We start from the raw sequence: 24,537 nt of genomic DNA, 5'->3' as shown, positions 1-24,537 counted from the left end.
GCAGCGGTCCAACCTCCACTGTGAGTGTGGCAGTCTTACGACCGCCATACTCGTAATGAGGGCCTCAGTCCAGGATAACATTCTTTAATTTAGAGTGGTTGGACAATGAGTGTCATGTGCAAATTCATTATTAGGTAGATTTTTCTACCACTACATAGGATATTTTTGAACATATAAAATGTACCCTAACATTAAAAATACTTGACAGAAATTGCCATAAAACCTTTTGGTATGTGGTCAGTCATTGTCCTTGGTCAGCGTTGTCATATTAAAGGGTCATTCGGTCCCTGAGATCAAATAGATTGCAAAAAACCATGCATGCAATTACATGTACTGTGTATCGGTCAAGAACTTTGCACCTGATTTGGAGTCCAGTTCCGAAACTGATGCATCTGATGCACAATGCAAGTTGCCATTTACAGTATGGACACTAAACTTTTGTTTCTGTATTTAGGTGATGCATATACAAGATTTATATGGAGAACAAATTATGTTTTGCGGCTTATTAAAGGTGTACTTATCTTTTAAAATATGCTACTGTTTTTTCAAAGTTGGCCCTTCACGCTTGCCACATGACCCCTGTTCAAGCACACGGCAGCTATGAACAAGGTGGTCTATGCATTTGACTGAGTAGCATTTCTCCATGTGTCAGCTTTCCCTATATGGAACAACATGACTTAGGACGAGGAAATCTGAGTGGAGCTGGGCAGTTCCCCCAAGGCAGATCCAAGACACAAAAGCCATAGAGTGTTCAGCACAGAGAACCAGAAAAATGCAGCTGCTTTCTGGGCTTCTCAGTCAAAGCTTTAGTTGTGGTGACATTTCCTGGCAATACATAAGACTATCTGCTATGTAAGAAGGCATTGAACTGGTCTGGGTCAATTATCGGACCCAACAACTTCTATTAATCTAGATAATGTAGTTTGATGATCAACTTTATGAAAGGCAACCATCAGATCTATTAAAACGAGTTAAGCTACCTCATCCCTTCCTGCCACTCGTAGAAGCCCTCCTCAAGCTTCTAAGAGTGCCATCTGTGGGTGTCTTCTGGGTTAAATCACTGACTACTGATCTCCTTACATGTCAGGTGTTTTGTTAAGTTTAGTTGGTGAATGAGTTGCTGCTTTTCCTAGATTTTCATTGTATGTTGATAACACAGAGGTACCTTGCTGAATCAATAACATCAAGGTTTTTTTCATAAAGGAGGAAATCCCTGAATTCTTTTTTCTGCATTTGAGGATTGCTGGAACAATAGGTTACCTGTTAAGTAGGGAAACCGAAGAATCAAAATCCTTCAAAGGTTGGATGATTATGACGTAACATTCGTGTGTGGTAAGAAAGTTTGCAGGGGTCTCCAAACTTTTCTATAGTAAAAGCTACTTATGTTCAATGAAAATCATCCAGATTTTCGAATATTATTAGAATTTTAATACTGACCACATCAGACAAGTTTACATGCTTGTTTGAAATATACACTTTTCAGTTTTTGTAGACTGGGCTGCACGCAGGAGAGCTACCCACGGGTAGCTCGAGAGCTACTAGTATCTCACAGGTTACTCGTTGGAGACACCTAGCAACTAGGTCTAGCATATGTGAATATCTTTGTGTTTGGTGGTGATATTTTGTTCAATCCTTAACTCTAGTTTAATATTGTTTTTATCTGACAACTTGCTATTTTTATTAGGGCTGATTCGATTTTGATGTTTTATAGTACTGTGGTATAAAGTTTCACTGAGACAACGATGTTATTTACAAGGAGCAGAGATGTATTTTCCTCTGTTAAGGGGTGTGCTTTTTTAAATTTTCAAGTTTGCATTTCTGGGAACAGTATGGATTGTGTGAAAATGAAGAAAATGAATATGAGGAAACCGCTAATGAAGAAAATATAATTAAAGAAAGCGAAAATCGAGAAAAAACAAGAATGAAGAGCTTTTATTTTGAAAACCATGTATCACTGGAAATATCTACTTCCCAATTCATGATTTGAACATTTTTAATTTGTAGTTTTAGGGTTAGATATGGGGCCATGATTGCTTGCACTGTTAGGATTGTGTTGGAGTCAAGTTCAACGATGGGGTAAGGAATAGTTTAGTAATAGACTTATGGTTAAATATAGGGTTAAGAGTCGGATTGTGATTGGGGCTGGGTTCGGGGCAAAACTTTTGATTACTTTTGGTGTAAGAGTTGGGAATAGGGACCATATAAATGATAAGGCTAGGTTTAGTATTAGGGTGAGAGCCCTGGTTAGCATGAGGACTAGGGATGTGTTTAGTTAGGGTTTAAGATATCTTTTAAGCCACAATTAGTTTTCACGTTAGAGTTGCTTTTGTCACGATACTTCTTCATACTGGTATCATTTATAATGCTTTCTTCATTATTGTGCAGACAGTGCAAATGTATTTTTTTCAGAATTGATTCTTCATTATTTTTCATAAATATATTTTTCTTTTCTCGTATTATTTTTTATGATATCAATCCAATCATCTCTTTGGGGTGAGTTAGCCTTTCTGGCCCATTTGGACCCTGGTGGTAGCACAAAAACTAGCACAAAATGCATTTGTCAGACTAAAGTTAGTTAAGTGTTGCAGTTACTACTAGCTTTTGGCAGGGCAAAATACCTCATACAAATGATAATTGGCATAAATACATGTTGTATTCTTTATATATTTGCTGCCTATCGTGTACCAGTCACTAAAATATTCAAGGAACACTGATCAAATGTTATCTAGACAAAGCTATTTTTCACTTGATTTCCCCAATGAACTCTAAATGTAAGCCCTTTATTTTAAAGTGCATGGATTTATGATTTCTACCTATGATTGATTTGCCTAGAAACCAATTCATTTATTTTCTTCAATCTGGCTGGTCAAAGTAGACCTAGCTTCTGCTAGATCTTGCAGTCATGAGGAAGGGTCATGGGTAGCGGTCTGCCCCTGATTTTCTACCCCCACCCCAAACCAATGAAGGGCTAGAGTTTCTTGTGGTAAAGATTGACACTAGCACGTGGTAGCACCTGCATTTTCTTGGATTCACTTCTTGACTTGTAGCAGAACTCGATGAGAGCCACCAGCATGGCCAACCCAAGCCCACCAATTAGGATGTAGAAGACACCGGCCACATTGCTGAGACTGAGTGCGCTCGTCTTATCCTGGGATCAGGAAGGCAAGAGAAAAAGATAGAGAAGGCCCCGGCGAACGGGGAGAGGGGCAGGGGTAGAAAAACATAAATTAGATCATGCAACACTGCCACAGAATACTAATTCTTTCATAACCCCTTCTTCTCTATTGCACAAAAAACACAGTTAATCACATGATATCACCCCATTCTGACCACAATGCCCTTTCCCAGCAACCCCCCTACTTTTTGCAATCCTTCAACAATCTTTCTGTATTAATTTCAACTGGGATTGGAAAAGTATGAAGCACTTAAATATGTTCTCTGCTCTCAAGCATCTGCTGGCCATACTTGTTAGTGTCAAAATTAGTGGAAAAGACTTTCCTTAGAAATATTGAAAAATGAAATCAAATGAATGCAAAAATGGCTGAAGGCTGTGCTCAATCACTTAAGTTTGGGTTTCAGTTTCAGAGGCCTGTGAGTACTTACCCTTCAGTGAAATGAAAAGGCACAACAGATGTAAGTCTCTGTAGATGTCATGAGTTGTTGGCAAAGTCCATTTAGGTCCTTCTTCATTGGAACCCAGAAGTACAGCAGCCTGCTGGGGGAGGGTCATGCAAATATAAAATGCCCACACCTGATATTTTGTCCTAAGGAGGAACAGCTGTCTATATTTCAATTTAAAACCTAATGCTCCCGCAACGCAAATTATGCTCAGTTCACAGCCTATACATTTCCTTCTTTCTCCTCCTGGGTGAACATTTTATTACGATAGGGAAATTTGCAAAGTTCCAGAATCTTGCACTATGCAGAATTCTTTCATTTTCTTGAAAATAGTATTAGGAATTTTTAGCCTGAGCTCACACTTGCGATGACGTCTCTCACGAGATCACAGTGTCAGACTGGTTCACATAGAAAATGTCTAGCTGAGGATTTGAATTAGTCTCCTGCCGGTATCTCACTAGACATCTTAACACAAGATGCATACTCAGGTGACAAACACATGAGGCAAGATACTTGCAAATCACAATTAGTCTCAAAAGTGTAATTTTACATTAAAATGACGATTGACATCCACCATGAATAAGCTTCAAATAGGGAGTTTAATATAGCACTCACCAAGTTATGTGGTTCCGCTTTCTGATCCTCAAGACTATGATGTCACACTAGATTTAAGAAGACTGCCTTTCTTTCCTTGGTGGATCCACCTCATTAAGAGGCTCAATGGTGAGGTTTTGAGAGGAGACACCAAGGGCCAGATGTATCAAAGGTTTTTTTCCATTCTGTGTCAATGGGAAAATGTGTTCGTACATATGACCCCAAGAGTTGTGTTTACTGTGTGGTAAGATGATGTCAAGGCAGCTTAGAGAGATAAAGTAGCCACATCAGCAAGGCTGAAAGATTGTTCCACTGACCCTGGGGGTCAAGTGACTTTTCTATGCTGCCCAGAGGGAGGACAATTATTCTTTCTGCTGTTAGTGATTCCTGTAACAACTGAAAAGAAGTAGGTGGGAGTCACTTCAGTAAATAAAATTACTGGAAGTAATTGATAGGCCACACAATGTTGGTCACCCTATGGCCTTATATTGAATTCAGGACAATGGGGCATATTTATAAGCCCCTAGTGTCACAGAGCGTCAGTTTTTGTGATGCTCCTGTGCCGCTGTGCAGTGCACCATCTTTACAAGGCGGCGTTAAGTGACTTTTTTGTGACGTAACGCCAACTTATAAATATTGTCCCCCGAAGCAGTTTTCTGCTGCAGAGAGGTGTGCAATGGGTGTTGCTGTGGGCATACCCATGCAACGCCCATTGCTTTGTGACACTGCCTCAGATTTAGGAGAAATCGTAAACCTGAGGTAGCGCCAAAAACTAACACCCCCTCCAGGGGTGGCATTAGAGTGGCGCAAAGAGAAGAAATACTTTTATTTCTCCTCTTTTTTGCTTTTTCTATGTGTGCTGTAGTCTGAAGCACGCATAGAAAAAGCAAAACACCATTAATGATTGTTTATGTGCAAGAAGGTGTCCCTTCCTGGTTCAAGTATGCCTGATTTGGTGCTAAGCAGCAAACTTTAGCACCAGCGCTAGGGGAAACACAGGGATGAGTTGTATTTTTGTAAATACAGCGCATCCCTGTATTTCTGAAGTGACGCAGCACTACCAATTTTGGCCCAGCGCTGCACCACTTACTTGTTGATAGGCCCCAATGTGTACAAGAGTTGTCAGGGTTATGATACAAAAATTGCAGAAACACAAAACTGAGAGCTAACCTAAATGTTGACTACTTCTCGAGTGGTCTTAATTCGAAGGGCGTCCTGGGGCCAGGCCCTTCTTTATGGATAATACAGCGGAATAAGAGTCACGCCAGTAAATAGCAGGAGTGGATCAGGAATATAGGTGTTGGACTCTAAGTAGTTTCACCCCTTCAGAATATCTGTAATCTATGCAAAAGGCACAAAAACAAATGAAGTAATTGTTGTTCGTCATATTAATTGATTCTGAGTCATTGGGGACAAGCTAGAGCTTGCTGTCGCAGCTCCCGGTAACAAAGGGGTGGGGCAGCGCACATATGTACAAACTAAAGCTGTGCAATGTTTTTATTACGGAGGTGCAGTTGTGTAGGGTTCCAGATTATTTCCGTACTTTAGCAGAGGAAGGTTCATGTTTTTCTTAAGCCTACGCTTTCGAGCATTCTTGTTTCTCATGCGTAGCAGTTGCTTATTAGTGACTATCTAGCATTTTGTATGCGAAAGCAGTTCTTGCTTAGTTTTTTCTCTTGAGTAATGTGAAAACATGTTGCAATGGCAAATTGAAAGCATTTTTTATGCATCTGCTCATACCGCTTAGCCTTTCCGTGCAAGTGATTAAAAAAACGATAACGCTCACATTGTTTGCTAAGGTTCCAAGCGTCACACGTCCTTCTCTCCACATCCAATGGTACTCTGCATGCTTTCACAGTTTTTGCAAGAATGACATATATTTTGCAAAGAAAGAATGCTTATCTAAGTTCTAACACCATTAGAGTTAACACAAGGAGACCTCGAAGCAGCAGGAGTGTGTCAAGATTTTGTACAATTGCTGAATAGGACTGTATTGGGAAATAGGAGGAGAAAGGCAACATCCTTATGGTTTGGGGAACAAATATGAGCTTTCATGCCCAGGGGCTAATGTGAGCTGCTACCACTATGGAGAAGCCGGTGTAGTAAAGGCTGCACAGAATTTCCCTGCACTATGGTGATAAAAGTTCTCCTCCTCCACAAGTATGGCCTGCACCACGCTTGAGAAGCAAACACAGATTTAAAAAACAGATTACCTTTCCATCCACAAGCACAGCATCATGCCCTCATACAACCTTCAAATTCAACCCTCATTCCCACCACCCCACGTTTCTTCATCTTCAAATACTAATCCAATCCATTCTGCATCAGCGGCACATTTGATTATCCCGACAGTACAGCTTTTAGACCAAATGTAGCATGCATACCTGTTAGATGTAACTTTTCCCATGTGTGCCAAAGAAAAGGTAGATCTGCCCTTCTTCTAAACCAAATATTACCACTTCACCCACATTCCAGAGCCTATAGTTGCTGAACCTGTTCTATCGTTCCCAGCCTACAATGTGACTCCCTCCCGCCATGTAAAATGAGTGCAAGTGTAGGTGGTTGAACAGTGACATTGATGTACTCTACAATTTCCCAAGGACAAGAGGTCCTTTCCTGCAATGAAAATAGGACTACAACCAAAGACCTAGATGAGGGCAGGTTTTTTAAACCAAGTGTAGATGCTGGGGAGAGAGATGACATGCAGTGTGTGACAATGTGCATGTGGCCTCAAATATATTAAGCATGTGTTTACAGACTGCACAATTTAGTTTTGGCGATCTCGGGAGCATTGCCCACAGTCTTGTGCTTAGTTTTCTGTGTCCTCTCACAATGTCTGCTACAGGCACAAATACTTGTTATAGAGTGTCTCATAAACTAAGCCTGTAGTGGATTGGGTTTAGAGTGTTCCAGATTTCTTCACACTCCCAGAACCAGGGCACCATGGTGTGGTGGGATAGATGGAGCAGGGGATTACTCAACATCGAAGCATTTCTTCTTGGTGATCAACTTCTATAATGTTGAATGACTTGTGAGGCTTGTAGCTGAGACAGTAAGAGGTCTGTCTGAGTTGCTAGGCAAGCCCCGGGTGAATCATATTAATCATAGTGTAGAGAATCTTGGGATGGTCTGAGATGATTAAATCCAGCCACAATTCCTAAGTTAGGAATTTTTACATGGGATGGTTGATCTTTTCCCAGGCTCTAGGACAGACTATTTTTCAAGAGATAGTTAACTGTGGAGGCACTTCTGGCTTGAAACCGGATCCGTATCCCAAACGAAAGCTGCCAAGAACACACTAAATTGTTCTCTCTGGAAATTCATCACTGTCATAACAAATATTTTTCACTGCTGATACAATGGCTAGCTCAGAGTTAAATGAGTCGCAGTAATGCAACCAGGAATCTATTTGTTATAACTATTTTTCAGCAGGTCTGGTACAGCCAAACACGTTTGACTCACAACCACACATTTCATACTTTTGTTGTCTGTTCTTGGAATTTGTACTTCATGTTGATTTCAATTGACCTAAAATGTAAAATATTTTGCATGTCTGATGTTATGCTTACCACCTCACCAAGGTGGTCTCTGAATCCCTGTTTTAGTGATGAGCTGTCCAAACACAAATCTTTCAGTTTTCTTTTATGTCAAAATGTTCCTTCACCTGTCTTTATTTTGCTCCTTTTGGTAGTTTAATACAGGGTGCTGAGAACTAACACAAAATTTCCTGACAGACGCTATTTGAAAAGAAAAGCTCCTCTTTCAGGTCTCTTGTGCAAACCTTATGTATGCATTGGGAATTTCAAATTTCACATTCCCAATATGGCACAAAGACCATGACCACCTAAAGCATCACAGAAAAGTCAATTAAACATATGGCATCACTGCACCAAGACTTGCATCAATAGCCTTCAATTGATCTGTTTCCTCCAACCCTGAAGCAGAAAGCCAGCTGCAGCATGTGCTATAATGTTTACGTTTGTTTTTTAGTTCTTCACATTGTACAAACCTTTTACATCCTTGATTTATTTAATTGGAATACAGACAGTTCACTTATCCTAAGCCTTTTATATACCTGTCTGAATGAAAGTTCATACATTCAAAGTGTATGGTATATTTCAAAATAACTGCAAATGTAGGAGACGTTCACCAAATTAAAAAATGTCATGTTCCCGGGTATCTTGATAGCCACTATGATGAATCGGACCATCCTGGAATATAGAAAGTTAGCGTGCCATACATAGATGGTGCTGGCGGTCCCAATTGGGCCATGCCATGGCGGGCTTGCCAGGGGACTTCTAACTTTTCTAGGTGTTACTGATCCTCAAAACGGTCCCCATAATACCCTAGTGCCCTGATATTGGATCTGATTTACTTATTCCTGCATACTAGACCTTCTGTTGTATGCGAGGGAGTTTGGCCAACAATGAAATCTGAATTCTTCTACAGCTAATTGAGTGCACTAAATGGGGTTAAGGCTGTGGCTGTGGTTGTAAGCAGTTCAATGTGAGAACCCCTTCTGCCTTTCCTTTCCTTTCCTTGCAATTTCAAGTATTGAGCTGGCACTCCAAAAGGTTCCAGCGTGTTTCAAAGACTTCTATCAGGTTTAGGACTAGATGCCTAGAATAACAAGGCTCCTCATTTCATATCTTCTGCATGGAAAACAGCAGGAACATTCACTATTTAATTCTCTTCTTTTCCTCTTCAATTTTGAAGGTGAAACATTTATTGAGATGCAGTTTGTGTTTGAGAATCTGTAAGACAATAGTAGCCAAGTCCTAAATCCTCACCACTAACCCTCTAGAAACTGGCTCCACCATCAACTAGATACATTCTGTTGAAATTATCTCTATGTCTATAGCATTGTAAGGTTGGCAACCACCACAGAATTGTTCAGCTCTGCTCTTTACCATGACATCATCAAATATGAGGATTGATATTTGGTTCAGAAGATACAAGAACAGCTTTTCCGCATGGCACCATTTGACCAATGAGAGATAGAGGATTGATCAAAGCAGGTTTGATCCCTTACATAATTGTACATGTTTATTCAAGGATGCAGAACGCTTTTGGACCACAGGACATTGTCCCCCTGCCGAAGATATCATTCAGTTTAACTGTCCATGAAGCACTGTTTAAATGACTGAATAAGTCTCCACATCGACCTTTAAAAATATCAAATCCACTATATTGACTAGCAGTATACCTTCCTAGTTAGTAGACATGGAGTTAAGAAAAGCAAACCTATATCTAATAAATATACTTGAATTGACAATATAGTGGTAGCCAATAGAGTGGGTGCAATATTTTTGAAGGGCAGTATTTTGACCACAATATGGTGACATACAACCCACAGCATGTTAGTGTTTTAGTGGTTGAGTGAACTGTTGTGACTGACGTTGAAGCGAGATACCAGGGAAAATGATTTCTCATACAGTATCATTTGTGAGTGAAACTTTGCACAGAGTGCTCACAGTTTCTGTTGGCCTCCTCCCAGGGCCAAGGTCAGCTTACACTCAGGAGTGCATTCACATCAATTGTTGATAAACAACAATAATAACAGGAGCAATTATAAAGGGCGAGCAGTGGTAGCCCGAAGAAGAGCAATTATTGGTGAGGAGGGAGCTATCAGGTGAGATAAGAGATCCAAGAACCTTCTTTCTGATTACACATTTCTTGCTTTTTATACTTTCAATTCTTTTCTTCAGCCACCCAAATTTCTTCCTCAGCCTATCTGCATTGCACTAGAGCAAGAAATAAGCTTGCCTTTCTGACCGGTCGCTTGCTGCTTTTTAACCAAGCAATCCGAGCAGGTCATACGCCTGTACATTTTGAGAGGAGGAGACGCCTACTACCAGGCAGATGTTGAAGTATGCCTAAAGTATTGGACTTCATATTGCATGGCTGGGAAGGTACATTATGAATTGTATTTAACAGTGGAACAAAGGTTGCGTCCTTGTGGGTGTTTCATGTTGGAATTGGAGTGTTAAAATCTAATCCTGGTGCAACAAAATTGGTGCAGTGCTGTATGTTTTAGAAGACTCTGTAGCGTGGGGCATACCACAAGCAGCTGTAGATATACAACAGAAATGCGACTGACTGCCACCTGCTTTCAAAGTCGTTCACTGCTAGAGGAATTGCCTAATGTCCCTATCTGCCATACATCATTTACGAAGGTATGTGCCAATATGCGGCTGAAGTGAGTGGTAGGAGAGAAGTGCCTAGGTTTTTTTTACTTTCCATTGAAATTCAACAGGAGGAAAGTGACAAGGTCCAGCTTGGTGGATGGTTAGGTTAAGTGAGCCAATTGGAACGGATGGAGAGCCCAAAACTGGGCAACTAAAACTGATGGACATTCATGCAGCATCACTGTATAATTTAATATAGTTTGTACCACATCATAGGCTTTAACAGCATTCACTTCCATTTCCAAAATGTTTAATTTGTTATGCAATACTTGTATGAAGATAGTAGTAAACGTGTCTTCCCAATGTTGTCTATACCTAATGGGCAACATAATGTGGACATCAGCACTAATCTCACCTCTTTGCCATTGGAGTTTCATGCTTAGGAGCAATTGTCTGAGTTTGGCAATGAGTTCCCTAAGCAGGGTGGCAAGGCGCCAATATCACGAACACGCATTTTAATCTCCAGTACTATTCAATGTTTTAAAGAGAGAGAGCTCAGGAGACCCCAGGGGAGCTTCATTTGGTGGATATGCTAAACAAACACAGAAGCAACACAGACCGAAAGATGGTCTACTATTTGTGTTTTGGGTAGGCTTTGGTATTACCCACACAATGCTTCATATAGTTATGCAGAGAACAGTGCAAGCGTTAAAGTATGTGTTCAGAGTGTTTCTGATCCTCCTAGGGATTGCACTTCTAGTGACAATACTTTGAGGTTGTTGAGGGTATGAGGAGAAAAAGGACATCCCTTCACTTCCAGCGACAGGCATTTGGAAAAGATGAGTAGTATGAGAGAGAGAGAGAGACCTTTATCAGTGCAGACATTGTGAGAGGATGTGTAAGAGAGAGAGAGAGGCCTTCGCCTCAAGTGGCAGGCATTGTGAAAGGATTAGGCTCTATTTGGTCGGGATTTTGCCTACATTGATGTGCCCCATGCATGCCGTAGATCTACCCACGTTCTGACTGGAGCCACCACTACATCTGAAAAGGTTCTTCGTCTGGATGGCAAAGAAAATGTTGCTGAGTGTTTAATCCCATGAAGACCACATCATTTGGGCCCTTGTGTGCACCCTGTTTGACCCTCCCCTGAACTCAGCACCCCCGGGTGCACGCCTGGCCTGCGACTGCAGGCTGCCCTTGGGTCACAAACTTGGCAGGCTAATCATTGTGAGTTTGTCGAAGCTCTGTGGGGAGTTTGACTGACCTTGCTTCCGGAGTCTTTGCTTCCACACTCCCCTTTATCGTACCACCATTTGCTTTTCAGCTTGTCTAAGACGCCTTGCTCACTGAGCTTCAATACCGCTAGGTTAACAGCACCTCTTCAAACCAGGGGAAATAACATAAATAACATTACCAATGTTATTTTATGTTATTGGGCATCACAGAAACAGTTCATACAGCGATCAGCAACAATTTCCATTTTTTTCAACATACACAAAGTGATACATTTCATTACTCTATCAAACCCACCCTCTGCCCCTACCCGCAACATCATTCCCACCCAAACTTCAGCACAGCAAGATGAGTATGTCTTATATCACTTTGAGTAACCAGCAACTTCAAGCACCGAGCACCGTGCTTTGCAATACAGCAGTCAACATGGGTCAAACAGGACCGCCGTCCATTTAAGGAATTCATTTTCAATCTTTTTACAGTTGGCCTGAAATAGAGATTGGCCGGAGTGGGTCATTGAGACGCAGAGAGTGTTATTCTTTAAGCATTAATTCAGTGCATTAGGTGGATTTTACAAAACTTAGCCAATTTGAAATCTGAATAAGTGATGGATTAGTATAGGGTACCTGGCATGGTCTGAAAACCAAACCCAAGACTTGTGCATGGTGTTACAGAAGGTCAAATTTTATCAGAAACGGGAGTGAATGAAACTCCGATTTAGCTTATAGTAGCAATGAACTGAAGCCATTTTTAGCAAGACTATTTATTTTAATGGACCTGCTGACCAGGAGTAAGTCTGTTTGTCAATGAGCCTGATTTAACTTAAATTTATCCGATCACGGAGGCTGGCCATTTGTAAGATGACCTGCTTGTTTTAAGCGACTTTATTCAAGTCAAAGCCATTGTGGGTCATGCTAAGTGAGCTTGTGCAGTGAGGAGGATTTACTGCCAATGACTGTGATCAGATTGTTGTTGAGGGAGGTTGTCATATCTTTCAGTGCAAGAAAAAGATCTCCATTTTCTAGGAATTGCGAGATTAGAGGCCATGCATATTCTTTCGATTTCATCTTGGCTCATGCAAAGCTGGCTGTGGTAGAGGCAATCTGACCTGTAGGAAAAACAGGAGGCTTCCAGATAATCTAGAATCCATCAAAGGCTAGTGAGACTACAGCGATGTCGTGTCAGACAAACCTGCCTTGTGATGGAGTCTTTTCCACCTAAAGTGGTCTTGGAGCAGCAATGGTTTGCCAGTAAGACTCCTGAATTCGCTTCAGGCAAGTTTACCTCTATCAAGAAAAATCAAGAATGACATTTTCAGGAGATAACCATGCCTCTCCCCAGATCAAACATTTCCAACAAGCTTAGCATTTTGATTCCCACCCACTTGTTCATGCTGATTCTGTGAGCAAACATTATAGGACGCGATGCACACAACTCACACTGCGGCTGTTTGAGGGATTAATATGTTTGCTTGGTTCAGTGGAAGTGATTGGCGGCCATCTTAGATTGAGACAAATATTGCTCTCTGCTTTGATACTGAGAAAACTGCAGGGTATGGAAGGGTCTCAAAACCTAACTGTGGCCATGCAATGCAGTATGGAAAGGTCTGCCAAAGTCATAATAATACCTGTAAGTAGTTTGGTATCTTTGTTCTGTATTGCCTAAGAAGAGATGCAGGGATATCAAACAACAATATTTAGGAAGATGACCTAGTTCCAGACCTAATGATTTATGACAGATATACTGCATGCTAGCAAATGTACTGTACTGTATTTAAGGGTGTGGCCCTTAGGCACTCGTGTAGGAGGTCTCAAGTAGACGTTATAAAGACTATTTTTGTCTCTTTCATCCAGCAAGTTTAATATAATGATTATATAGGAGGCTCTGTGAGCAAATCTAATATTTCTATTTTCATTTATTCCAGATCGATTCCATCTTTCATCTGCTGACTTGGGTGTACTTAAATTAATCTTTGATTAATCTTTGGAAATCATATTTTATTATCAAAAACACAATTGATATGTTTATAATTCATGCACCTGAATCACCATGAAATTACAAGTGTCAAAAGTAAGGATTGGTTGGTTCAGAACCAGACCTCATAAGCTAAACTCCCTGATTCTAGTGATATTTGAAGCTAAGTACAAATGTAGAAACGAATGCACTCATTTGAACTTCAGAAAATGCTTAAGATTGTGTGTCTCCAGAGTTAATTTACATTGACTTGATTTATTGTAAAGATTCAAAATGACCGCCGGTTGCATCCATGTGCTCCAAGATGGGAGGAGAGAGGGAAACCACAAAGAGTTATCTTTGTTGCCTGGCTGCATAGCTCTGAGTATGTGTTGTTACAAAGGTGCTGACTAGCAGGAAGTCCCTAACTTGATAAGTATACATATTTTGAAACACTGTGCGGCCATGCAGTTGCTGGTTACTATCCATGCTCTTTTTTACCCGCTAGTTTGTTCTTACTGGGGCTGACCTTGGAATCACCTCCCCCGCTGCCGCATTCGCCCTTGTCGTACCACCATTTGTTTTTGAATTTGTCCAAAAGTCCCTGCTCGTTCAGTTTTAACACTGCCAGGTTTACTGGATTTCTTTAAAAATGAATAGATAACACTTGATAAGTAGCAAGCCCAGGAAGCACTGGCACAGACAGGCTCATAGGGGAATGGTGAGCCAACCTCCTGACCCATACTGGCTCTGATTGGGGGAGCCGGCAAGGTAAGTCAAGGGAGTGGAAACAGTGAAGGGGGTGTGACGGGCTATGGGTAGAAGTGGCTAAGTTTCATGTTCCCATAATGCTTTGAGGTGCAAGAGAAGAAACCCAGGAAACAATGGGTTGGAAACACCAACTAAATAAATCGATTAAATAGGTTACTGAATCTTCATGCCGGTCTGTTTTCAATGTAGGGGGTGGCAATGGGGCAGACGCTGGCTCACCTTCCCCTTGGAGTGATTCTTGGGCCACAAAGAACACACATTAAAAGACAACACTCTTATCAGTCAATCAGCATTAACGGTACATAAATGACCAATTCCCTTTTAGAGTGGGAAACATTGTTACTCGTTTTTCCTTATGTGACTGCAGCTCAGAGGATCAGAGTGAACATACAATTGATCAAAATAAAACCGTTCAAAACAAATGTATAGTAACATACTCCCCCTGACATGTAAAACTGTTACTGCCTCATAATAACTGGATTAACCTAAAGGGTTACGTGTAAGGCTCAATCATGGCAGTAGGTGGTCTTTGTCTGTAGTTGATAACTGGATCAGGGGAAGCCTGTAATAGACTGGCAGGAGTTTCAGGTTTGCACATACCAACATCCCATTCATTTGCCACCTACTCAACTGATAAACTTTAAGCATCTAACCATTTTACCCAAGTGATAACCTAGTCTGTCAGCATCTGCCCCTATCATTGTACCATAAAATAGTTTTTCACACCCAGTTGAAGACCCCGTTTGGCTCTACCCAAAATCTCAAATACAGTTTGAGCTACATGTACAAAAGTGAGGAATAACGATTTCCTAATTGTGATTGTGTGTGAATCACAATGAAGAAATCGCTATTTCTAATGTATGAAACTCTTTTCAGTTTCATTAGCGGTTCCAAACCATTAGGAATCCCTGCCATCACAGGAATGGTGGCCTGCTGGGGTCAGCAGATCACGTCTGTGATTGCTTTTAAATAAAACACTTTTTTTAAACTCCGTCCATTTCCCTAAAGGAAAACAGGATGTGTTAAAAACGTTGAAACTTTGAAGTTTCATTCTTTAAGAGAAGTCACTGGTGGTTCATGGGACCACCAGCTGCTCTTAAAAAGTATTTTCCCAACCATTCACAAAGGGAAAGGCAATGTTTCGGGCTGCATTTCGGTCACAAAACATTTGTACATACCTTTAAAATTCAGTATTAGGAAGGGACACCCTCAAAACACCCCTTCCAACTATCGAATCGCAAAACCCAAATTGTGATTTGGTGACGTTACCAAATTGCAATTTGGGCTTTGTACATGGCAAAAAGCATTCTTGCGATTGCAAATGACCCAATCCTGCAAATTGGCCTGTTTCTGACCTCAAAAATGCTTCGTACATGTAGCCTTTGTTTTCATTTACCAATCAAATTTAGCTGAATTCATACAACTACCTACCACTTGGAGACAGAAGACTGAAATTGGAAATTAAGGATACCATTGCTTCTTGTGCTTCTCCTGCCTTGGGCAGGAGACTGGAGTGGTGGCCCTAGGGAGAAAATGCTGTGATAGTTGCAGATTCCTGTAACGCATTTAGGCACCAGTCTTTGGTGCTGCTTATGTATAAAGGCACACCTCCAATGCTGATTCTCATTTCAAATTTTCATAGAAATCTAGAATACATTTTAATGTATTAGCTTAAACATGATACGCAAATAAAAGCACCTTCTTCCTGTTCTGTCTTTGAGTGTCTGATTCTATGTGATCTCCTATTATTTCTGTCTATCCCATTGGTCCCTGGACCTCTCCTCTTTTTTTTGTCCATGCCTTTTTCATCTTCCTGACTCTCATTAAACCTTCTCACCCTCAGCCAACTCACCGCCCGCTGGAATAGTGTTCCATGCTTGTGATAGTTCTCAGACATTTTGATCATTGACACGTCTTACCCATAGAGCAGAGTAAAGCAAGGCAGACAGAGTCTACTAAAGGAAAAGCAAAAATACTATAAAATTACTATGAAACGAACCTTGTTTTTATTCTCTATGTTAGTCTCAGAATCACTGCCATTTAAGGCAACAACTGACTACTGAGAAGAAGGATCTTTCAGACCTGGATCAAGCAAAAGAGCTGACCAAACTCACACCCTGTGGTGCTCCCTGCGAAAGCCCAAACAAACAACTCAACCCAAATATAAACAACTTGGTATACGAACACCTGAGTTATAAATATTGTGCCTTTTCTGTTCTTGATATTCTCCTGCTTGAGATACATTTACCAGTCAATCAAAATGCTAAATATATGTGAGCAGTATGACACACATTTAAGGTTATATTATTGGGTTCTGCAAAGTGGTAATCAAGCTTTTGTGAAATTATTTACAGTATTTATTCTAAACATTCAGGGTTTCATTTAACAATCACTTGTTATTGATTTCTAAGAGTATTGTACTTATTTATTAGCTTATTATTGATTTCTGAGAGTTGATAAAAGGTTGACAACTACATGTCTGTTTTTTATTGTTTTTATTCCTAAGAACACAATCTCGTAGATCGAACATAATTGAAAGGACATCTGGCTGCTTTCTGTTCATTGTTTTTGCTAACAACAAAAACAATGAGATTATGTTAAAAAATTGGAGCACATGGAGTGAATGGTAGAAGGAAATCTTTACGCCTAGAGACACTGGTACAGACCATAGAGAATTGTTTCTATGGTCCCAGTCAAAGGCTACTGAGATGGGAATCACTTAGCTTTTGCTTGCTTCCTTATCAGTGCAGCTATTTCATTGTACATAGAACTCTATTTTTCAAACAGGTAGGCATGTATGAATAGGCTTTATTTTACACGGTGCTGCAATTAGATTAGGACTAGTGTTCTTCAGTGTGCTATTCCTTAACTAAAGGAGATTTGGTATTTCTACTAATTATCTCTGTAACGTCTCATGGGATTGACCACTATCTGAAACACATCTTTTTCAAACAGGGCTCAGTGAGTTATGGAATGGTTGCAGTTAAACTGTTTGTTTGATTTGGGCTGGCATATTGATGAGTCTATAGAGGCAGCAGGTCTAGAAAACTGACCTCCGTGTCTCTAGAAAATCTTGATAACGTATCACTGGTGTCACTTGGCGGAGGAATCCAGAGATGTGGGCATCAAGCAAAGCTGTTAAACTGCTTTATTAATAAGAGATTCCATAGACAAAAGGGAGAAATATAAAGATTGCAAAGCAGTTGGTTGTCATTATTGAGGAAGAACTAGTAAGGAGCTCGGTATACACACCCTTTGAATCATACAATAGACCACAAGAGAGACTAAATCAAAGGCCAGCATGGCGGACATAACTGAAATAAAAGCAAAAAAATGATGAGGCAAGTAGCAGGCAAACAGAAAAGAACACCCCTAAAAAGAGTCACAGAACTTTTGCTAGCCACAGCTGAGCTATAGGAAATATAACAAATGAAGGCTGCCGCCTACAACCAACTACAAAATAGAATATCAAGGGGTGCTCATTTTGAAAGTGAATAATAACACACATAAAGTACCAGCTGACAACCAAAATAAGTTGTGGACTCACAAATGAATGTCCCATCATCTTAACAGAGCGAGAATTTTTTTGTGACATTTAACAACATTCATAAAAACATAAGATCTTACGATAAGGATTTGGAAAACTTATAGGAAATGTAAATAACACCACATGTCACTTAAATAAGTTAGTCTCTGGACCACTTTAATTGAAGAGGTAAGCCAGGTTTGGATGCATTGATGATTCTCAGATGTCTAGATATGTTTTAGCTGGTAACAGCCTTTGACCCAACTACTCAAATGCTGAAAGTATTAAATGGGGGACCCGATTCCATACATCTGAATACCTAACACCCAAATACGGTCTCCAAAGAAACAGATATCTAAAACTATATGCCAATTAATAGATTAATTTACTGAGTCGTTTCACTATATACTCCTCAAGCTGCGCCTCCGAATGTAACATGCTGATTAATAATGACACTCACAATTTAAGTTTGGTATGCAATCTCCTGGTGCATTTTTCTAAAAGACAATCACTACAACCACTAAACTTGAGCTTTACTGATGACATCCATCAGCAAAAACTTATTTGAATTCAAAATATATCAGCTTTTCCTTTGCAGGAGCATTTTTTCTGATGGAAGGATGCAACTTGATCCAAAAAACTCAACCAGCAGTAGCCACATGGCGTGTTAGAGATGCAAATCCTCAAAGGCTGTGTCCTACGTCACCATTGAGCATCGGTTCAAGTAATTTTGTCACCCAAGATGGAGACATAGCTTGCTATGCCATCTGTCCTCGTCCTAGGTACAATATGAGCATTGCTTCTTAATATTGCCTTGCCTAATATCCATCATTCACACCCTAGTCAGAGAACTCGCTAAGCAGGAACAGGCCACAAAGTAAATGACCTGGCACACTTTATTCCAGAAGAATTAGTTCTTGGTCAGTAGGTCCCAGATCCATGCTGGCAGCAGGTCATACACATCGTAACATATTAATAATAAAAACAATAGCATATATCAGAAGCAACCTGATGTACACCGAGCGTGCATTCCAAATAGTAGCACTGTGGAGAAAACAAAATGAAAAGAAAATTGAATTACACAATGCTAATGACATTTCACTGTGCACTAACTATGTAGAACTGCCTGTACAAATCACAATTGCAGATTCACAAAAGTTCTAGGAGTGCACCTGAAAATATACAATGGTTACTGGGTTCCACAAGTAACTTAGGAACCATTTTAATATCTTCAAAAAGTAGAAACCTACACTGGTGCATGGTTGTAATCCTCTGGCATAGATTTGGGGTCTTACCTAGAGTGAGGTTGAAGTGGGACATCTCCCAAAAAAGGCAGATGTCCTATTCACCCTATTTAGAGTTTATTTCAGTAATGTGCACTCTATTTAGAGTAGACAGGACATCCAACACGTTTTGGAAGACATATTACATCTGCTAAACTCTAAATACGGCCCTTAGTAATTGTTCAGTAATTACCTTACTACCACAGGTAAAGTGTTAAGCTTAATAAACTTATTTGACATGTCAAGTTGATCCCCACATAATAGAAAAGTGGAGCTGTAATTCTCCTGCAGTGTGGCACGGGCCTGCAATGTGGCATAGAGATGTGACTCACCCAGACAACGCCGTGGACCTGTTGCAGTATGGACACAAGAGCAATGATTTTAAGCAGCTAGGCATTCCGATGAAGTGTTATATTTTAGAAAGGAAGAGATGCTTTTGACAGAGAGGATTTAATTTACCTGAGAGATATGAACAATAGAGCTGCCGGCTGATGAGATCCCAGGGGAGCTGAACAGTGGAAACCCCTGGATAGAAACCTCACTCTGCTTGCTACATACAGATAGACTATTCACATCACTTTTCGTTAATACATTTTTTACGTGTTTTCCACTCACCTCGTGTGGTCTAAGCCCCTAATTAAATTGCACTTATTTGTGATTTTGTACCTGATCCAGGACTATTGTAATGAGCCCCTCGAGAAATATGTATATGTGTGTGTGCGCACATGTATGAGAGAGCTTGTGATTGTGTTCAGATCTGTTTTTGTGGGAATTTCTCATTTGTGTGGGAAAATGTGTTTGAGAGAGTGCTGTTTTTTGTGTGATTTTATTGTATGTGTGCATTTCCATTTGAGTGTGCATCTTTTTGGGTGGGTTTGTGTATCTGTGTACGTGTGTCTCTCTGGGGATTTTAGGAGTTTTGCTTGTGTGAACTTCAACCCTAATAATGAGATATCCAAGATGTATTTGCTTTGCTCCTCTACTCTCCTTTTTTGCTGAATTTGTTTTTGCTGGCCTTAGGACTCTGTGCATTTACCACTACTAACCAGTACTAAAATGTTTGTGCTCTCTGCTTAAAACACGGTAGCATTACTTATACCCAATTGACATATTTAATTAACTTACAAGTCCCTAGTAAAGGCCACTGCATGTGCCTAGGACATGTAAATTAAATGCTACTAGTGGGCCTAAATCCATACATAAATGCCACTAGTGGGCCTGCAGCACTGATTGTGGCACCCACTTCAGTAGCCATTTAAACATGTCTCGGCCTGCCATTGCAGAGCCTGTGTATGTAGTTTAAACTGCCATGTTGATCTGACAAAATACACCTTTTGCCAGGCCCAAACATTCCTTTTTAGTACATCTAAGTCACCCTTAAGGTAGGTCTTGGAAAGCAGGGTGCAATTTAAAAGGTAAGACATGTACTTTTAAGTTTTATATGTCCTGGTAGTGGAAAACACCTACATTTTTTTCCACTACTGCAAGCCTATTTCTCCCATAGGATAACATTGGAGCACTTACATTTTATAACTATAACTTTTCAAATGGGAAGAGATAACCCCTCCAAGTTTGGTATGTCTGAAATCCTAATTTAAAATCCTAATTTATGGCGAAATCAGATTTTAAATTACAATTCTGAAAATGCAACTTTTAGAAATTTGGCATTATCTTGCCTTAGCCAATTGGTGCCTGCAACTTGCCTGTGTCACATGGCTGGGTGTAGTTTGCAGTTGGGCTTTTAGTATTCCTCCTAGACAGCCACACACAATGGGAGCTTAGGTGTGACGGAATGGGCCATCGCTTGCAGGACAGGAGGGAGGAACTAGGTCTAGCCTCACTTACAGCCGAATAGTCTGTGTCCTGTTTCCATAGAATAGGCTTAACAACCTTGCATTACCACTTCAGCAGCTTGGAGCCAGGGCAGGGCAGGGGAGGAAAGGAATTCCCTGTACTTCAAAGACACTCTCTTCCATCTTCCAGAACCAGGCACCAGTGTATAAAAGATAGACTTCAGACACCACCACTTCAGTATACTTCTGGACCTATGGATAATCTGCCAGAAAGAAAGACTGATGTGCTGCTGAAAGGACTGCCACTCTGCTGGACTGCTACTCTGAAGATGCTGCTGCCTTGCTGTGCTGCCCTGCTGACTGCTGCTCTCTTGCTTGAGGAGGAAGAACTGGACCTGCAACTTCATCTTGAACCCAGGACCCCAAAGTGACTCAAAGGGCTAGGCTGCTGGCCTCCTGATTTGAGCCTCACGGACACAACAGGCTCCCCACAGCTCCTGGCCCCGTCTTCATGAGTTTCTTACCCCTAAGAGGTGCCTCGCTGGTCTTGGGCCCTTAGTGTGGCTCTCAAGCTCTTAAAGTCAAGCTTTTAGGCTCTTCATGACTGCGAACGGGCTCGTTTGCAATGGAACCGTGCTGCTCACACAGAAAATCAGCAAGAGCTGCTGCAAGTTTGTCTCCTCACACAACAAGCATCCTCCACCCATGTAGATTGTCAACATGAGGTTCCAGCCTGCCTATCTGTGACACCTGACATGCTCCTTGCTCCATGCCCCCCATCGCCAGTGACTCTCTCCTTTCTCCTGGCAAATGTTTTCCATGTGAAAAAGACTCTTGGCATAAAACTTGGGAAGCTATCACTTCATAGGAACTAATCTGGGACTGTCTCTGCCCCACTCTCCATAGTGGTCAGCCTGAACTTTTGGATTTGATCTGGTCCATCATGACCAGATAGCCGGGGTGGGAGCTTTGTGCTTTTAGGCACTATATTGCAGTTTATTTTTTAAAACGTCATAACTCCAGCTCTACTGATTGAACTTTCGTCCTTTTAGTCTTGTGTTCTTTATTACATTTTGTTCTATCTTTCTAACCTGGTGGGGGATACCTTTTGAGTGATGTTTTCACTGTTTTACTGTTTTAAGTGTGTCACAAATACTTTATTCATTCCTTCTAAGTTAGTTCTGATGGCTTTGTGTCAAGCTACCAGGGTGCTGAGCACAGGTTAATTTGGGGTTTGCCTGTGCCTTAACCTGACTAGGATTGTGGTTGCTGCATGACCGGGGCTCACACCCGAGTCAACCAATAACCCAATTTCTAACAGACTCCAATAATGAGATAGCAGAGCTGTATTTTATCATCAAGGTGTCTTCTAGAATGAGCCCTTATGGGTGTGTCTGTTTGTATGTGTCCGTGAGAGTTTGTACGAGTGTGTTTTGTTTGCATGTCTGGGTATTGGTGGTAGGTTTCATGTTTTGGGAAAAGGCTGCTGTGTACATGTATATACATATGAGCATGTGTGTGTGTTTGTGGCCTCACCATGTATGTGCTGTGGGTATGGGCTAAAACTGTTGATGAGATGCTAGTGCTGAATCTGTGCCAGTTCTGTGAATGTCAGAATAACCCTAAAGGCTGTGCATGTGTTTCTTTGTGCATATGGGTGTATCTGTATCCACAACAGTGAACACAGTTGTTATTGTGCACGTCTGCGATTGTGTGGGGAGGGGTTGTGCCTGTGTAAGTGCATTTGACTTTTTTGGGGCGTGGGTTGTTTCCTTTTTATTCACCTCTCCTATGCTTGTATGGGGTTGGACTTAAGCGAAGACTAAAATTCCAATGAGACATCTAGGCTGCATACGTTTCGGCTCTGTGACCTTCAGAACTATAATGTGTGTGCGGGTGTATCTTTGTGTAGGTATCGGTCTCTGTCTGATCTTAGGGACTTTAGTCTGCTTATGTGGGAGTGTGTACTTTTGTGAGGGTTCTGCGCTTTTGTGGAATATTTGCATGTTACTATGTGCCTCTGTTTTGTGCGAGTCTGTGCGTGTGTTCACATCTACAGTAGTGCCACTGTGTTTCTGCGGGCTTTGTGTGTGTGTGTGTGTGTGTGTGTGTTTGTCTACATTAATGAGATTACCTCCATAGTTTTCTGGTATTTTGTATGTGTGAGTACAATGTGTGAATGCATGTATTTGAGAGCATGGCTAAGTTTGTGAATTTATCTTTAGACCTTCTAACTCACTGTGAGTGATGCAATCTAGGTCCACTTCACACTGTCTGCCGGAGAAGAGCTGATATCGCACAGTGGAACACAACCAAACTAGAAACCGTTGCTTAGAATGGGTTTCCAGCTGTATGTCTGTCAGCTGTGACTTTTTGCATTGTTGGTGTGTGTGATCTTGACCCGATGAACTGTAACAGTGACCTAGGCTGTCTGCTCTAGAATCCTGAGGATGAATTCCCTTTCCTAATTCATACATGCAATGACGGGAATGGACGTCATGGCTGAGGTAAATAATACTACAGGTCAGGTGTGTTTGCCAAGCAGTGGAAGAAGGGTTTAACTATTAGAACGTCAAGGGATCGATCGTGCGAAGGAGCACACAAGATGGCCCCTCGATAACGTCTCTCCCAAGCTGCCGAGGAGACGTTTCCACAGAGGAGCAGATTTTTGACAGCTGACAATTTATACTCTTCTGGAAATGGTGTGAGAGCTAGTAGGGAGCAGTGTGGTGTTTTTTTGTAATATTCTTAACTCTGGTATTTAACAGATTTTAACTCTTTCAACCTGCTGCTCCCACACTCACAGGATTACGGCCACCATTTTGAAAAATGGTCTCCTCACCTTTTTTTTTCTTCTCTACACTTTAACTAAACTACTATTATCCTAACCAAATGTTGCCTCTGATGTTATTTTAAATAATCTATTCTGGGCCTTCTCATCCAGCTTTGAGTACTCATCCCTTGAGGTGGCCTCAACCGGCTGCATAGATATACTCATACAAACATATAATTATCAACTTGCATATATATATATATATATATACATATATATATATATATATATATATATATGTAACTTTCCTATATATACTCATCTTTTGTGATCTGGAGAACAAGAGCATCAACCATTCTACTGTATTAAATGTTGACAGTATTGTCAAAATGGAAGTTCTGCATACTTCAAAAATCTCTATATCCTCTGTTTCCAAACCTAATGGTCATAAGGATTCCAGGGGCAACAAAAGAGTTAACAAAAGACCCATCCTCCCCTACTAAGTCTCCATTACCTCTTACATTGGAAGATATTATGGATGAACTAAAGTTAATAAAGCCTTTTGTTATGGAGACGAATCTAGCATTACAACGAATTGAAGAGAAGTGGTCACGTCTGGACTCTTGACTTACTGAGGTGGATTAGTCATGTACAACATACTACTGTTAAAGTCCACAATTTGACTTAAGAAATTATATCACCTAAAAAACAGACAGAAGATTTGGAAAACCGCAATCAGCAAATAACCTCCGCATACATGGCATTCCGGAAGGATTGGAAGGCCAGGATATGATAACAGTTTTGCAAACTCATTTTCCAAAGATAATTGGTCTGCAGAATACCACGGTCCTTAACATCCAGTGAG

General features: G+C 40.8%; 1 protein-coding gene across 5 annotated transcripts in view; it reads right to left on the bottom strand.

Annotated features, from left to right (window-relative positions):
* GRIA1 (glutamate ionotropic receptor AMPA type subunit 1) overlaps positions 1–24,537 on the bottom strand; it is a 401,004-nt gene that overhangs the window by 3,624 nt on the left and 372,843 nt on the right. For 2 of the 5 annotated variants that reach the window (XM_069199598.1, XM_069199601.1), the window contains exons 14-15: positions 14,056–14,170; positions 3,014–3,148 (exon numbers count right to left, since the gene is read on the bottom strand). In XM_069199598.1, the coding sequence (XP_069055699.1) occupies positions 3,014–3,148; positions 14,056–14,170 (250 nt within the window). Of the gene's footprint in view, positions 1–3,013; positions 3,149–11,604; positions 14,171–24,537 lie in introns of all 5 variants that reach the window. The other 3 variants (XM_069199597.1, XM_069199600.1, XR_011194162.1) reach the window with 2 other exon arrangements.

This window comes from Pleurodeles waltl, chromosome 7 (assembly GCF_031143425.1).
Source record: "Pleurodeles waltl isolate 20211129_DDA chromosome 7, aPleWal1.hap1.20221129, whole genome shotgun sequence".
NCBI lineage: Eukaryota > Metazoa > Chordata > Amphibia > Caudata > Salamandridae > Pleurodeles > Pleurodeles waltl.
The sequence above is the reverse complement of the archived record's forward strand: the minus strand, read 5'-3'. Positions and strand labels throughout refer to the sequence as shown.